Source organism: Tachypleus tridentatus, unplaced genomic scaffold (genome assembly GCF_004210375.1).
Source record: "Tachypleus tridentatus isolate NWPU-2018 unplaced genomic scaffold, ASM421037v1 Hic_cluster_2, whole genome shotgun sequence".
Classification (NCBI taxonomy): domain Eukaryota; kingdom Metazoa; phylum Arthropoda; class Merostomata; order Xiphosura; family Limulidae; genus Tachypleus; species Tachypleus tridentatus.
This window is the reverse complement of record NW_027467782.1, coordinates 58,511,273-58,527,426: the sequence shown is the minus strand read 5'-3', so window position 1 is coordinate 58,527,426 and position 16,154 is coordinate 58,511,273. Positions and strand designations below refer to the sequence as shown.

General features: G+C 30.9%; 1 protein-coding gene across 1 annotated transcript in view; it reads right to left on the bottom strand.

Moving 5' to 3' along the window:
• The window catches only part of LOC143242336 (fasciclin-1-like), an 81,080-nt gene that overhangs the window by 56,484 nt on the left and 8,442 nt on the right, over positions 1-16,154 (bottom strand). Inside the window, exons 2-7 of the mRNA XM_076485696.1 lie at positions 12,176-12,357; positions 8,969-9,101; positions 6,970-7,102; positions 4,469-4,652; positions 3,648-3,807; positions 2,304-2,439 (exon numbers count right to left, since the gene is read on the bottom strand). Of these exons, the coding sequence (XP_076341811.1) occupies positions 2,304-2,439; positions 3,648-3,807; positions 4,469-4,652; positions 6,970-7,102; positions 8,969-9,101; positions 12,176-12,357 (928 nt within the window). The remainder of the gene's footprint in view (positions 1-2,303; positions 2,440-3,647; positions 3,808-4,468; positions 4,653-6,969; positions 7,103-8,968; positions 9,102-12,175; positions 12,358-16,154) is intronic.

The following is a 16,154-nucleotide window of genomic DNA, read 5'->3' as shown; positions in this document are numbered from 1 at the left end:
TGATTGTTTATACAACGTTATTAAACTATAGTCAGTAGTAATCGTGCGATTGTTTATACAACGTTATTAAACTATACTCAGTAGTAATCGTATGATTGTTTATACAACGTTATTAAACTATACTCAGTAGTAATCGTGTGATTGTTTATACAACGTTATTAAACTATAGTCAGTAGTAATCGTGTGATTGTTTATACAACGTTATTAAACTATAGTCAGTAGTAATCGTGTGATTGTTTATACAACGTTATTAAACTATAGTCAGTAGTAATCGTATGATTGTTTATACAACGTTATTAAACTATAGACAGTAGTAATCGTGTGACTGTTTATACAACGTTATTAAACTATAGTCAGTAGTAATCGTATGATTGTTTAAATAACGTTATTAAAGTATGTTCAACAATTTGTGTGATTCTTTATACAACATTATTAAATTATAGTTAATAGTAATCGTATGATTGTTTATATACTGTTATTAAAATGTAGTCAATAGTAATCGTATGATTGTTTAAATAAATAACACTATTAAAGTATAGTCAATAGTAATTGCGTGATTGTTTATATAACATTAACAGTAATTGTGTCACTGTGTACATGCTGTTATTAAAGTATAGTCAACAGTAATTGTGTCACTGTGTACATACTGTTATTAAAGTATAGTCAACAGTAATTGTGTCACTGTGTACATACTGTTATTAAAGTATAGTCAACAGTAATTGTGTCACTGTGTACATACTGTTATTAAAGTATAGTCAACAGTAATTGTGTCACTGTGTACATACTGTTATTAAAGTATAGTCAACAATAATTGTGTCACTGTGTACATACTGTTATTAAAGTATACTCAACAGTAATTGTGTCACTGTGTACATACTGTTATTAAAGTATAGTCAACAGTAATTGTGTCACTGTGTACATACTGTTATTAAAGTATAGTCAACAGTAATTGTGTCACTGTGTACATACTGTTATTAAAGTATAGTCAACAGTAATTGTGTCACTGTGTACATACTGTTATTAAAGTATAGTCAACAGTAATTGTGTCACTGTGTACATACTATTATTAAAGTATAGTCAACAGTAATTGTGTCACTGTGTACATACTGTTATTAAAGTATAGTCAACAGTAATTGTGTCACTGTGTACATACTATTATTAAAGTATAGTCAACAGTAATTGTGTCACTGTGTACATTCTGTAATTAAAGTACAGTCAACAGTAATTGTGTCACTGTGTACATACTGTTATTAAAGTATAGTCAACAGTAATCAACATATATTTATACGTTTTATTTAAGTATGGATGATTAATACTCTCCGTACAGTAGCCTGGACATTATCCTTGTTTAAATAGAAATGTGTGAGAACTTGAAGATCGAATAACGTTTTATTCAATCTTAATATTTTCGCCTCTAATGTGGTTTTTACTGTATTTGTCATTCATATAAAAAATCACTGATGATCAAAAAATTGAATCTATATATAATAATACTGTCTGTTGTACAAACATGTAAATATTTATCTATATAACTAGAATAATACTCTCAGTTGTATGTCCACGTAACTACTTATCTATGGAAATATAATAATACTGTCTGTTGTATAAACATGTAAATATTTATATATATAACTATAATAATACTCTCAGTTGTATGTCCACGTAACTACTTATCTATGTAAATATAATAATACTGTCCGTTGTATAAACATGTAAATATTTATCTATATAACTAGAATAATACTCTCAGTTGTATGTCCACGTAACTACTTATCTATGTAAATATAATAATACTGTCCGTTGTATAAACATGTAAATATTTATATATATAACTATAATAATACTCTCAGTTGTATGTCCACGTAACTACTTATCTATGTAAATATAATAAAGGAAGCATCGTTTCTTATTCTATGATAACCTTTCATTAATCATGAATTTACATAACTTTTGTCCAGAGGACGGGTAATTCAACCTATAATTACATAAGCTTCTTTCACACCTCGTGAGTTTGGATTATATTAAAGTCAGAGGCTACCTGATGTGTCACTACAGGGAATCGAACCGTAAGTTTTATTTCTCTAACTCCATGATTTAGAGTTACCCCACAAGGACCCGTTAAAATTAACACTTTAACACCGATTCCAACTTGTCTGCTTGATGATAGATTGCACCTTCAACAGTATGAGTAATATTTCTTTATAATCCTAACAGTTATACAACGTGGGACGTAAGTTATTCACTAATATTTTTATATACGTGTTAATTTCTCTTATTACGATAACAAATGTAAGCGGGTATACACTTATTCTTGTAGTTCCCGACAGCTCGGAAGTACATCGTACGTTGGTTGTCAGCAGTGATAATCTCGTAATGTCGCCCGTGCCGCCACACGTCATCAGTGGAGATAGCCTTCTGAGTCATGTGTAACCGGAGCAGCTACATTAAATTAAGCAGTAAACATGGTTATTGTTCACTAACACAGAATCTTTGTCATGTTACTAACCCATTTCTGTACTGTTACACGAAATGTAACTATCAATATATCAAATGAATTTTACATGACCTATTAACAATCTATTAGTAACACCATTAACAATTTATTATTAAAACTATTAACAATCTATGATTGACAAGATATTACTAACACCATCAACTAGCTATTCTTGATATAATCAACAATCTATTATTGACATAATAAACAATCTGTTATTCACACCATCGACAAGCTATTTTGATATAATCAATAATCTATTATTGACATAATAAACAATCTGCTATTCACACCATCGACAAGCTATTTTGATATAATCAACAATCTATTATTGACATAATAAACAATCTGTTATTCACACCATCGACAAGCTATTTTGACATAATCAATAATCTATTATTGACATAATAAACAATCTGTTATTCACACCATCGACAAGTTATTTTGATATAATCAACAATCTATTATTGACATAATAAACAATCTGTTATTCACACCATCGACAAGCTATTTTGATATAATCAACAATCTATTATTGACATAATAAACAATCTGTTATTCACACCATCGACAAGCTATTTTGATATAATCAACAATCTATTATTGACATAATAAACAATCTGTTATTCACACCATCGACAAGCTATTTTGATATAATCAACAATCTATTATTGACATAATAAACAATCTGTTATTCACACCATCGACAAGCTATTTTGATATAATCAACAATCTATTATTTACATAATAAACAATCTGTTATTCACACCATCGACAAGCTATTTTGATATAATCAATAATCTATTATTGACATAATAAACAATCTGTTATTCACACCATCGACAAGCTATTTTGATATAATCAATAATCTATTATTGACATAATAAACAATCTGTTGTTCACACCATCGACAAGCTATTCTTGATATAATCAACAATCTGTTATTGACACCATCAACAAGCTATTATTTAAATCCCCAACAATCTATTATTTAAATCACCAACAAGCTATTATTGAAATCACCAACAAGCTGTTATTGAAATCGCCAATAAGCTATTATTGACACCATCAACAAACTATTTTCGACACCATCCACACATGGACTTAAATTCAATAGGTATTAATCTAAATATCGTTTTAAACTGTAACATACGTTGGTCAGTTCAGTTTTGTTTGCTTTCAACATTTCCAGTTTCTCTGGTTCCACCTCTTGGATAGCTTCGTTTGTGGGCACAAAAACTGTCTTTTCTACAGCGTTACGGATATTGAAATCAAAATCCGGTGATGCTTCCTTAACCAATTGCATGTATTCCCTGCAATCACGTGACCAAAATTACTTAATGAAACTCAATGTAATACGAGAACTATATACCATTCTGTTTAAACAATTAGTTAAACATATTAATTACGTTCATTTGAAATCATCTTTAATTGTTGAAAACCGTTATCGAATTAGATGCAAAAATTTATATTTCAATTCAAATAAATAATTATATATATATATGTCTGAAATGTAAATTCTGAATAAATTAACTTACCTAAAATATATCAATAGATTTTCATAAACTCGGTATAACTCGAATACTACAAGATAACCTTTATATACCATGTTCGTCTACTATATTATCTTCACACTGGATAGATTCACAGTGTTGAGTGAATCACAGATATATATAGTTATTGATAAAACTGAAAGCTACTGAGAATGGTATAATAAATATCTAGATCTAAAGGTGTGCTCATCCGTACAAAACCTCTGTATTCTAAAGTTTAGATTTATTCTAACCTATCTATCCTAATGTCTAAATTTATACCAACCCTTCCGTTCTAAAGTTGACATCTATACTAACCTTTGTATCCTGAAGTTTGTATTCTTAGTGTTTAGTGATTTCTGAAGTTCATACAGAAAATGAAGCTCAATTTGAATTTCAAAATGTCTTACTCAACACAAAACTGAATTATTGTAATTCTTACGACAGTTTTTTGTCCCCTTTGCTCTGGATAAAGTCCCATACGCTAATGTCTATGATCATTAGCGGATGCTCGATCAGATGGACCACACCATTCCTTAGTGGAATATTAGCTCGAACGATCTTAGACAAAACAACTCCTTTATGGTGAGCTTGGTTTTCCTGGAACGTGTTGCTTCTTACGAAAACTGACAATAAGTAATGTTGAATTACTGAAAATATTAACTGTATTATATCATTGAATAAAAAAAATTACTTTATGGACAAATTTCTTTTCTACATACAGAAATTACGACAAGTTTTACAAACAAAACAGGAAACATGAGATATAAACCAATGTAATAATAGTTACACGATTGCCCAGTACAAAATGTAAATAAATACACAGAAAGAAACATTCTGCATGTTAGATAGTTGTTCAGAATGGAAAATTGTATAAGTTAAACAAGTAAAAGAAACAGTTATTTTGAAGGAGATGGGGTATTCTTATAACAATGATTCATTATCATGATCTTTTAGGAATGTACCACTTCAACTATATCGTCTAATGACAACGACTGTAAAATACAAAATCACGTATTTTCACACTTTATGTTTTGGGAACTCTGTGAGGACAACACCCAGAGACAACTAATAGTCTAGAAGGATAACACATCTAGATAACTCATAGTCTGAGATGACAACACACAGAGATAACTCGTAGTTCGGGATGACAACATACTCAAACAGTTGATAATCTGGAATTACAACACATCCACACAACTGATAGTCAAGAAGGATAACACATCTAGATAACTAATAGTCTACAAGGACAACACACAGAGATAACTCATAGTTCGGGATGACAACACACACAAACAGTTGATAATCTGGAATTACAACACATCCACACAACTGATAGTCTAGAAGGATAACACATCTAGATAACTAATAGTCTACAAGGACAACACACAGAGATAACTCATAGTTCGGGATGACAACACACTCAAACAGTTGATAATCTGGAATTACAACACATCCACACAACTGATAGTCTGGAAGGATAACACATCTAGATAACTAATAGTCTACAGGACAACACACAGAGATAACTTATAGTTCGGGATGACAACACACTCAAACAGTTGATAATCTGGAATTACAACACATCCACACAACTGATAGTCTAGAAGGATAACGCATCTAGATAACTCATAGTCTACAAGGACAACACACAGAGATAACTCATAGTTCGGGATGACAACATACTCAAACAGTTGATAATCTGGAATTACAACACATCCACACAACTGATAGTCTAGAAGGATAACACATCTAGATAACTAATAGTCTACAAGGACAACACACAGAGATAACTCATAGTTCGGGATGACAACACACTCAAACAGTTGATAATCTGGAATTACAACACATTCACACAACTGATAGTCTGGAAGGATAACACATCTAGATAACTAATAGTCTACAAGGACAACACACAGAGATAACTCATAGTTCGGGATGACAACACACTCAAACAGTTGATAATCTGGAATTACAACACATCCACACAACTGATAGTCTAGAAGGATAACGCATCTAGATAACTCATAGTCTGAGATGACAACACACAGAGATAACTCATAGTTCGGGATGACAACATACTCAAACAGTTGATAATCTGGAATTACAACACATCCACACAACTGATAGTCTAGAAGGATAACACATCTAGATAACTAATAGTCTACAAGGACAACACACAGAGATAACTCATAGTTCGGGATGACAACACACTCAAACAGTTGATAATCTGGAATTACAACACATCCACACAACTGATAGTCAAGAAGGATAACACATCTAGATAACTAATAGTCTACAAGGAAACACACAGAGATAACTCATAGTTCGGGATGACAACATACTCAAACAGTTGATAATCTGGAATTACAACACATCCACACAACTGATAGTCTAGAAGGATAACACATCTAGATAACTCATAGTCTGAGATGACAACACACAGAGATAACTCATAGTTCGGGATGACAACACACCCAGACAGTTGATAGCCTGGGTTAACAACACATCCAGACAACTGATAGTCTGGAAGGATAACACATCTAGATAACTAATAGTCTACAAGGACAACACACCCAGACAATTGACAGTCCAGAAGGACAACACACAGAGACAACTCGTAGTCTAAGATGACAACATACTCAGACTGTTGATAGTTACATCCAGATAATTAATGTTCTGAAAAGTCCTATCCACAATTCGGTTGGTCACACTACACTTATCTTTCCATAATACATCTGAAGAATTTCAAGGCAGTTCAGCGATGTCTGGTTAGTGAAAGTTTAAAATAGTGTGTTTAGTTTATTAGTTATAGTTTATTACAGTTACCTTAGCCAATAAAAGTGAAGAAAAAACCATATTTTCTTCTGAATGACCATCATACATACAGAAAATGACGTCACAAAATGTGAGTTCAAAGGTGATCACCAAATAAATACATACTTGTTTCACTGTCAAATGAATTACTCTGATTGACAAACTTAATTTCAACACGAGGGTTGTTGGAAATGTAACCTTCGTTCCCTGCTGTTCTAGTGAAGAGAACATAATGGGAAATCACGTGACCCTTGATCACCTGTCAAATGAGTAGAAAACTTTATTTACTTGAGAGACACTTTATATATATAACGTACAACTAACAAGCAGATAGAAAATTAGCACCCAAGTTTACCTTCATGAGTGTTTGTCGAATTGATAGAATACTGGATATTTAACCACTAAGTTTATCGAACTGATGAAATACTAGAAATTTAACCATTAAGTTTACTTTCATGAGTGTTTATCAAACTGATAGAATACTAGATATTTAACCACTAAGTTTACTTTCATGAGTGTTTATTGAACTGATAGGATACTAGATATTTAACCACAAAGTTTACTTTCATGAGTGTTTATCGAATTGATAACATACTAGATATTTAACCACTAAGTTTACTTTCATGAGTGTTTATCGAATTGATAGCATACTAGATATTTAACCACTAAGTTTACTTTCATGAGTGTTTATCGAACTGATAGAATACTAGACATTTAACCACTAAGTTTACTTTCATGAGTGTTTATCGAACTGATAGGATACTAGATATTTAACCACAAAGTTTACTTTCATGAGTGTTTATCGAACTGATAGGATACTAGATATTTAACCACAAAGTTTACTTTCATGAGTGTTTATCGAATTGATAGCATACTAGATATTTAACCACTAAGTTTACTTTCATGAGTGTTTATCGAATTGATAGAATACTAGATATTTAACCACTAAGTTTACTTTCATGAGTGTTTATCGAACTGATAGAATACTAAATATTTAACCACTAAGTTTACTTTCATGAGTGTTTATCGAACTGATAGAATACTAAATATTTAACCACTACGTTTACTTTTCATGAGTGTTTATCGAACTGATAGAATACTAGATATTTAACCACTAAGTTTACTTTCATGAGTGTTTATCAAACTGATAGAATACTAGATATTTAACCACTAAGTTTACTTTCATGAGTGTTTATCGAACTGATAGAATACTAGATATTTAACCACTAAGTTTACTTTCATGAGTGTTTATCAAACTGATAGAATACTAGATATTTAACCACTAAGTCTACTTTCATGAGTGTTTATCGAACTGACAGAATACTAGATATTTAACCACTGAGTTTACTTTCATGAGTGTTTATCGAACTGATAGAATACTAGATATTTAACCACTAAGTTTACTTTCATGAGTGTTTATCGAACTGATAGAATACTAGATATTTAACCACTAAGTTTACTTTCATGAGTGTTTATCAAACTGATAGAATACTAGATATTTAACCACTAAGTTTACTTTCATGAGTGTTTATCGAACTGATAGAATACTAGATATTTAACCACTAAGTTTACTTTCATGAGTGTTTATCAAACTGATAGAATACTAGATATTTAACCACTAAGTTTACTTTCATGAGTGTTTATCGAACTGACAGAATACTAGATATTTAACCACTGAGTTTACTTTCATGAGTGTTTATCGAACTGATAGAATACTAGATATTTAACCACTAAGTTTACTTTCATGAGTGTTTATCGAACTGATAGAATACTAGATATTTAACCACTAAGTTTACTTTCATGAGTGTTTATCGAACTGATAGAATACTAGATATTTAACCACTAAGTTTACTTTCATGAGTGTTTGTCGAACTGATAGAATACTAGATATTTAACCACTAATTTTACTTTCATGAGTGTTTGTCGAACTGATAGAATACTAGATATTGAGTTTGTTCGTTAATTTTATAATATCATCACTTTGTTCAACATATATTTTAAACACATTTATTGTCTTGTAATGATATAGCATATATTTAAATATTTATGGCATAGAAATACATCACATAAATATTCCGTTACATGAACCGATAGAGTGAGATGCTTGTTGCAAAACTATACTTACGTTACTGTCAACATCTCTGATCCTGCTTCCAGTTGGGCCATTTTCTTCGCCAATTGGAATGAAATAAGTGTGGTTCCCAACTTTGGTAAAAGTATCGACTTGTTCTTCTTTTCTCACACGTGAAGCCATTGCACTGAATATTATAATCACAGGTTCAGAATACGAGTAAATTGAACGTTTTATATTCCTTATTGTACGTTCTTATGTACATTGTTTATGTCCTTATATACCTTATTGAACGATCTTACATACCTTATTGTATGCTCGTATATATACCTTATTATATGTTCTTTATACCTTACTCAAGGTTCCAAAATACCTTATTGTACGTTCTTATATACTTTATTGTATGTTCTTATATACCTTATTGTACGATATCAAATAACTTATTGTATGTTCTTATACCTTATTCTACGTTCTTCTTATATATCTCATTGTATGTTCTTGTGCATATCTCTAATGTACGTCTTTATATATATCTCATTGTATGTTCTTTTACCTTACTCAAGGTTGCAAAAAATACCTTATTGTACGTTCTTATATATCTCATTGTATGTTCTTATATACTTTATTATATATTATTATATACACTTATTGTTACATGATCAAAAATACCTTATTGTACGTTCTTATATACTTTATTGTATGTTCTAATATAACTTATTGTCAGTTCTTCATAACTTGCTTTATGTTCTTATATACCTTGTTGCGTGTTCTTATATACCTTATTATATATTATTATATACCTTATTGTGCGATATCAAATATGATTATATGTACGTTCTTATATACCTTATTGTATGTTCTTATATACTTTATTATATATTATTATATATATTGGCCTGATATCAAATACCTTATTGTGTTCTTATATACCTGTATTGTATGTTCTTATATACTTTATTATATATTATTATATACCTTATTGTACGATATCAAATAATACCTTATTGTACGTTCTTATATATTGTAATGTTCTATATAACTTATTGTCAGTTCTTCATACCTTGGCTTTATGTTCTTATATACCTTATTGTATGTTCTTATATACTGTATTATATGTTATTATATACCTTATTGTATGATATCAAGATGCCTTATTGTACGTTCTTATATACTGTCATTGTATGTTCTTACATATGCTTTATAATATATGTTCTTATATACCATATTATTGCGAGATCATATAACTCATTGTGTTCTTGTGCACCTTATTCTACGTTCTTATATATCTCATTGTATGTTCTTATGCGCTTACTGTACGTTCTTATATACCTAATTGTACGTTCTTATCTTACCTCATTGTATGTTCTTGTGCTAATTTATTAAAATAACATGTTCTTATATACCTAATAATACGTTCTTATATAACTTACTGTACGTTATTATAATTACCACTTTGTATTTTCTATTTCATTATCAGATGTCTCAGTAATTTTCTGCCATCATTGGTTATAATTTAATTAATGTAACATGTTGCCATGTATACTTTACCATGATAAGAACATGTTCTCTACATAACATTATCCAACTGTTGGTGGTTAGTTATAATGTACACACTTTCATGGTAATCATACTTTACCATGATAAGAACATGTTCTCTACATAACATTATCCAACTGATGGTGGTTAGTTATAATGTACACACATTTCATGGTAATCATACTTTACCATGATAAGAACATGTTCTCTATGTAACATTATCCAACTGATGGTGGTTAGTTATAATGTACACACTTTCATGGTAATCATACTTTACCATGATAAGAACATGTTCTCTATGTAACATTATCAACTGATGGTGGTTAGTTATAATGTATACACATTTCATGGTAATCATACTTTACCATGATAAGAACATGTTCTCTACATAACATTATCCAACTGATGGTGGTTAGTTATAATGTACACACATTTCATGGTAATCATACTTTACCATAATAAGAACATGTTCTCTACATAACATTATCCAACTGATGGTGGTTATTTATAATGTACACACATTTCATGGTAATCATACTTTACCATGATAAGAACATGTTCTCTATGTAACATTATCCAACTGATGGTGGTTAGTTATAATGTATACACATTTCATGGTAATCATACTTTACCATGGTAAGAACATGTTATCTACATAACATTATCCAACTGATGGTGGTTAGTTATAATGTACACACATTTCATGGTAATCATACTTTACCATGATAAGAACATGTTATCTACATAACATTATCAACTGATGGTGGTTAGTTTATAATGTACACACATTTCATGGTAATCATACTTTACCATAATAAGAACATGTTCTCTACATAACATTATCCAACTGATGGTGGTTATTTATAATGTACACACATTTCATGGTAATCATACTTTACCATGATAAGAACATGTTCTCTATGTAACATTATCCAACTGATGGTGGTTAGTTAGAATGTATACACATTTCATGGTAATCATACTTTACCATGGTAAGAACATGTTATCTACATAACATTATCCAACTGATGGTGGTTAGTTATAATGTACACACATTTCATGGTAATCATACTTTACCATGATAAGAACATGTTATCTACATAACATTATCCAACTGATGGTGGTTAGTTATAATGTACACACATTTCATGGTAATCATACTTTACCATGGTAGAACATGTTATCTACATAACATTATCCAACTGATGGTGGTTAGTTATAATGTATACACATTTCATGGTAATCATACTTTACCATGGTAAGAACATGTTTCTCTATGTAACATTATCCAACTGATGGTGGTTAGTTATAATGTATACACATTTCATGGTAATCATACTTTACCATGATAAGAACATGTTCTCTACATAACATTATCCAACTGATGGTGGTTAGTAATGTATACACATTTCATGGTAATCATACTTACCATGATAAGAACATGTTCTCTACATAACATTATCCAACTGATGGAGATTTGTTACAATGAAGGTAACCGTAGTTAACCATAAAATGACTGAAAAAAATGTACCTCAGAATAAAATACATAACCAGCATACACAATACAAACTGTTTCAAAATACATAGCTGGCATATATATCTCTCTATACATATACATTCACTATTCGGATTGATTAAAATATTTAGACTATGGATAATGTAAAACTGATAAAACACGCATTCAATGTATTCTACAAAATGCTATTAAGAGAAACAAAAACTGACCTCAGTTCTTCCCTTATGTTATAAAGACTTGGATTGCTGAGAAGCTCCCAGGCATCAGGCGGAAGATTTTCTGTTGATCTATAAGGCTCTAAAACTTCATCGATTATATAAAGTTTCTGTTTACCGTCATCCACATTATAGTCTCTGTCTTCTAGAAGCTTGGCGTTGTTGACGAAATACTCCTGTTGAAACAATGAACATTTGTACCAGACGTCAACAGATTCGTTTGAGTGAGTTAGTGAGTTACAGTAACACAGGTGATACTAGATAGACATTAAAATATTCACAGATTGTCTTGAGACAGTTAACAAAGTAACAGAGCTTTAGAAATAAACACGTTCAGAGCTTGTCATTACAGAGTAAAAGTAGTAACAGGGCTTCACAAATAAATACATGCAGAGCTTGTCTTAAAACAGCTAACGTAGAAACAGAGCCTTAGAAACAAACACGTGCACAGCGTATCTAGAGAGAGCTGTCTTCTTAAAACACTTAATGTAGTAGCTTTAGTTTTAAAACAAACCACGTGCACAGCTTTTCTTCAAACAATAATGTAGTAACAGCGTTTAGAAATAAACACGTGTAGAGCTGATCTTCATAAAGTTTATAGAGTAACAGGGCTTCAGAAATAACAGTTAACATAGTAACAGTGTTTAGAAATAAACACGTGTAGAGCTATCTTCATAAAGTTTATAGAGTAACAGGGCTTCAGAAATAACAGTTAACAAAGTAACAGTGTTTAGAAATAAACACGTGTAGAGCTTCTCTTCATAAAGTTTATAGAGTAACAGAGCTAGAAGTAACAGTTAACAAAGTAACAGTGTTTAGAAATAAACACGTATAGAGCTGATCTTCATAAAGTTTATAGAGTAACAGGGCTTCAGAAATAACAGTTAACAAAGTCACAGTGTTTAGAAATAAACACGTGTGAAAGTGATCTTCATAAAGTTTATAGAGTAACAGGGCTTCAGAAATAACAGTTAACAAAGTCACAGTGTTTAGTAAACACGTGTAGTATTATCTTTAAAGTTTATAGAGTAACAGGGCTTCAGAAATATATGTTAACTGTTATAGTGTAACAGTGTTTCACGTAGAGCTATCTTCATAAGGTTTATAGAAAGCTTCAGAATAACAGTTCAGCTGTGTTGAAATAAACACGTGCTTCTTTCTTCAAGTTTATAGAGATAACAGGAGAAACTTCAGAAAAACGTCCAAAGAAGGTTTAGAAATAAACACGTGTAGAGCTATCTTCATAAAGTTTATAGAGTAACAGAAATAACAGTTAACAAAGTCACAGTGTTGTTTAAACACGTGTAGAGCTATCTTCCTAAAGGTTTATAAAATACAGGAGCTTAATCTCTAAAGTTAACAATAACAACATTTAAGACTTTCTGATGAATGAGCTGATCTTCATAAAGTTTATAGAGTAACAGGGCTTCAGAAATAACAGTTAACAAAGTCACAGTGTTTAGAAATAAACACGTGTAGAGCTTATCTTCATAAATGTTTATAGAGTAACAGGGCTTCAGAAATAACAGTCAACAAAGTAACAGTGTTTAGAAATAAACACGTGTAGCTTAGCTTCCTAAAGTTTATAGAGTAACAGGGCTTCAGAAATAACAGTTAACAAAGTCACAGTGTTTAGAAATAAACACGTGTAGAATATATCTCTATAAAGTTTATAGAGTAACAGGGGCTTCAGAAATAACAGTCAATAACAAAGTCACAGTGTTTAGAAATAAAACCGTGTAGAGCTGATCTTCATAAAGTTTATAGAGTAACAGAGCTTCAGAAATAACAGTCAACAAAGTCACAGTGTTTAGAAATAAACACGTGTAGAGCTTGATCTTCATAGTTTATAGAGTAACAGAGCTTCAGAAATAACAGTTAACAAAGTCACAGTGTTTAGAAATAAACACGTGTAGAGCTATCTTCATAAAGTTTATAGAGTAACAGGGCTTCAGAAATAACAGTTAACAAAGTCACAGTGTTTAGAAATAAACACGTGTAGAAATATCTTCATAAAGTTTATAGAGTAACAGGGCTTCAGAAATAACAGTTAACAAAGTCACAGTGTTTAGAAATAAACACGTGTAGAGGCTATCCTTCATAAAGTTTATAGAGTAGAGGCTTCAGAAATAACAGTCAACAAAGTCACAGTGTTTAGAAATAAACACGTGTAGAGAATTATATCTTCATAAAGTTTATAGAGTAACAGAGGCTTCAGAAATAACAGTCAGTTAACAAAGTCACAGTGTTTAGAAATAAACACGTGTAGAGCTATCTTCATAAAGTTTATAGAGTAACAGGAGCTTCAGAAATAACAGTTAACAAAGTCACAGTGTTTAGAAATAAACACGTGTAGGAGCTATCTTCATAAAGTTTATATAGAGTAACAGGGCTTCAGAAATAACAGTCAACAAAGAGTCAAGTGTTTAGAAATAAACACGTGTAGATATCTTTCTTCATAAAGTTTATAGAGTAACAGGGCTTCAGAAATAACAGTTAACAAAGTCACAGTGTTTAGAAATAAACACCTGTGTAGAGCTTATCTTCATAAAGTTTATAGAGTAACAGGGCTTCAGAAATAACAGTTAACAAAGTCACAGTGTTTAGAAATAAACAGTGTAGAGCTTATCTTCATAAAGTTTATAGAGCAGGGCTTCAGAAATAACAGTTAACAAAGTCACAGTGTTTAGAACAGTATTGAGCTTCTTCATAAAGTTTATAGAGTAACAGGGCTTCAGAAATAACAGTTAACAAAGTCACAGTGTTTAGAAATAAACACGTGTAGAGCTTATCTTCATAAAGTTTATAGAGTAACAGAGCTTCAGAAATAACAGTTAACATAGTAACAGTGTTTAGAAATAAACCCGTGTAGAGCTTATCTATAAAGTTTATAGAGTAACAGGGCTTCAGAAATAACAGTTAACAAAGTAACAGTGTTTAGAAATAAACACGTGTGAAGCTTATCTTCATAAGTTTATAGAGTAACAGAGCTTCAGAAATAACAGTTAACATAGTACAGTGTTTAGAAATAAACATGGAAATATCTTCATAAAGTTTATAGAGTAACAGGGCTTCAGAAATAACAGTTAACAAAGTCACAGTGTTTAGAAATAAACACCTGTAGAGCTTATCTTCATAAAGTTTATAGAGTAACAGGGCTTCAGAAATAACAGTTAACAAAGTCACAGTGTTTAGAAATAAACACGTGTAGAGCTTATCTTCATAAAGTTTATAGAGTAACAGGGCTTCAGAAATAACAGTTAACAAAGTAGCACAGTGTTTAGAAATAAACACGTGTGTAGAGCTTCTCTTCATAAAGTTTATAGAGTAACAGGGCTTCAGAAATAACAGTTAACAAAGTCACAGTGTTTAGAAATAAACACGTGTAGAGCTTATCTTCATAATGTTTATAGAGTAACAGGGCTTCCAGAAATAACAGTTAACAAAGTCACAGTGTTTAGAAATAAACACGTGTGAGAGCTTATCTTCATAATGTTTATAAAGTAACAGGGCTTCAGAAATAACAGTTAACAAAGTCACAGTGTTTAGAAATAAACACGTGTAGAGCTTATCTTCATAATGTTTATAGAGTAACAGGGCTTCAGAAATAACAGTTAACAAAGTCACAGTGTTTAGAAATAAACACGTGTAGAGCTTATCTTCATAAAGTTTATAGAGTAACAGGGCTTCAGAAATAACAGTTAACAAAGTCATCATAGTGTTTAGAAATAAACACCTGTAGAGCTTATCTTCATAAAGTTTATAGAGTAACAGGGCTTCAGAAATAACAGTTAACAAAGTCACAGTGTTTAGAAATAAACACCTGTAGAGCTCTATCTTCATAAAGTTTATAGAGTAACAGGGCTTCAGAAATAACAGTTAACAAAGTCATAGAGTGTTTAGAAATAAACACATGTAGAGTATCTTCATGAAGTTTATAGAGTAACAGGGCTTCAGAAATAACAGTTAACAA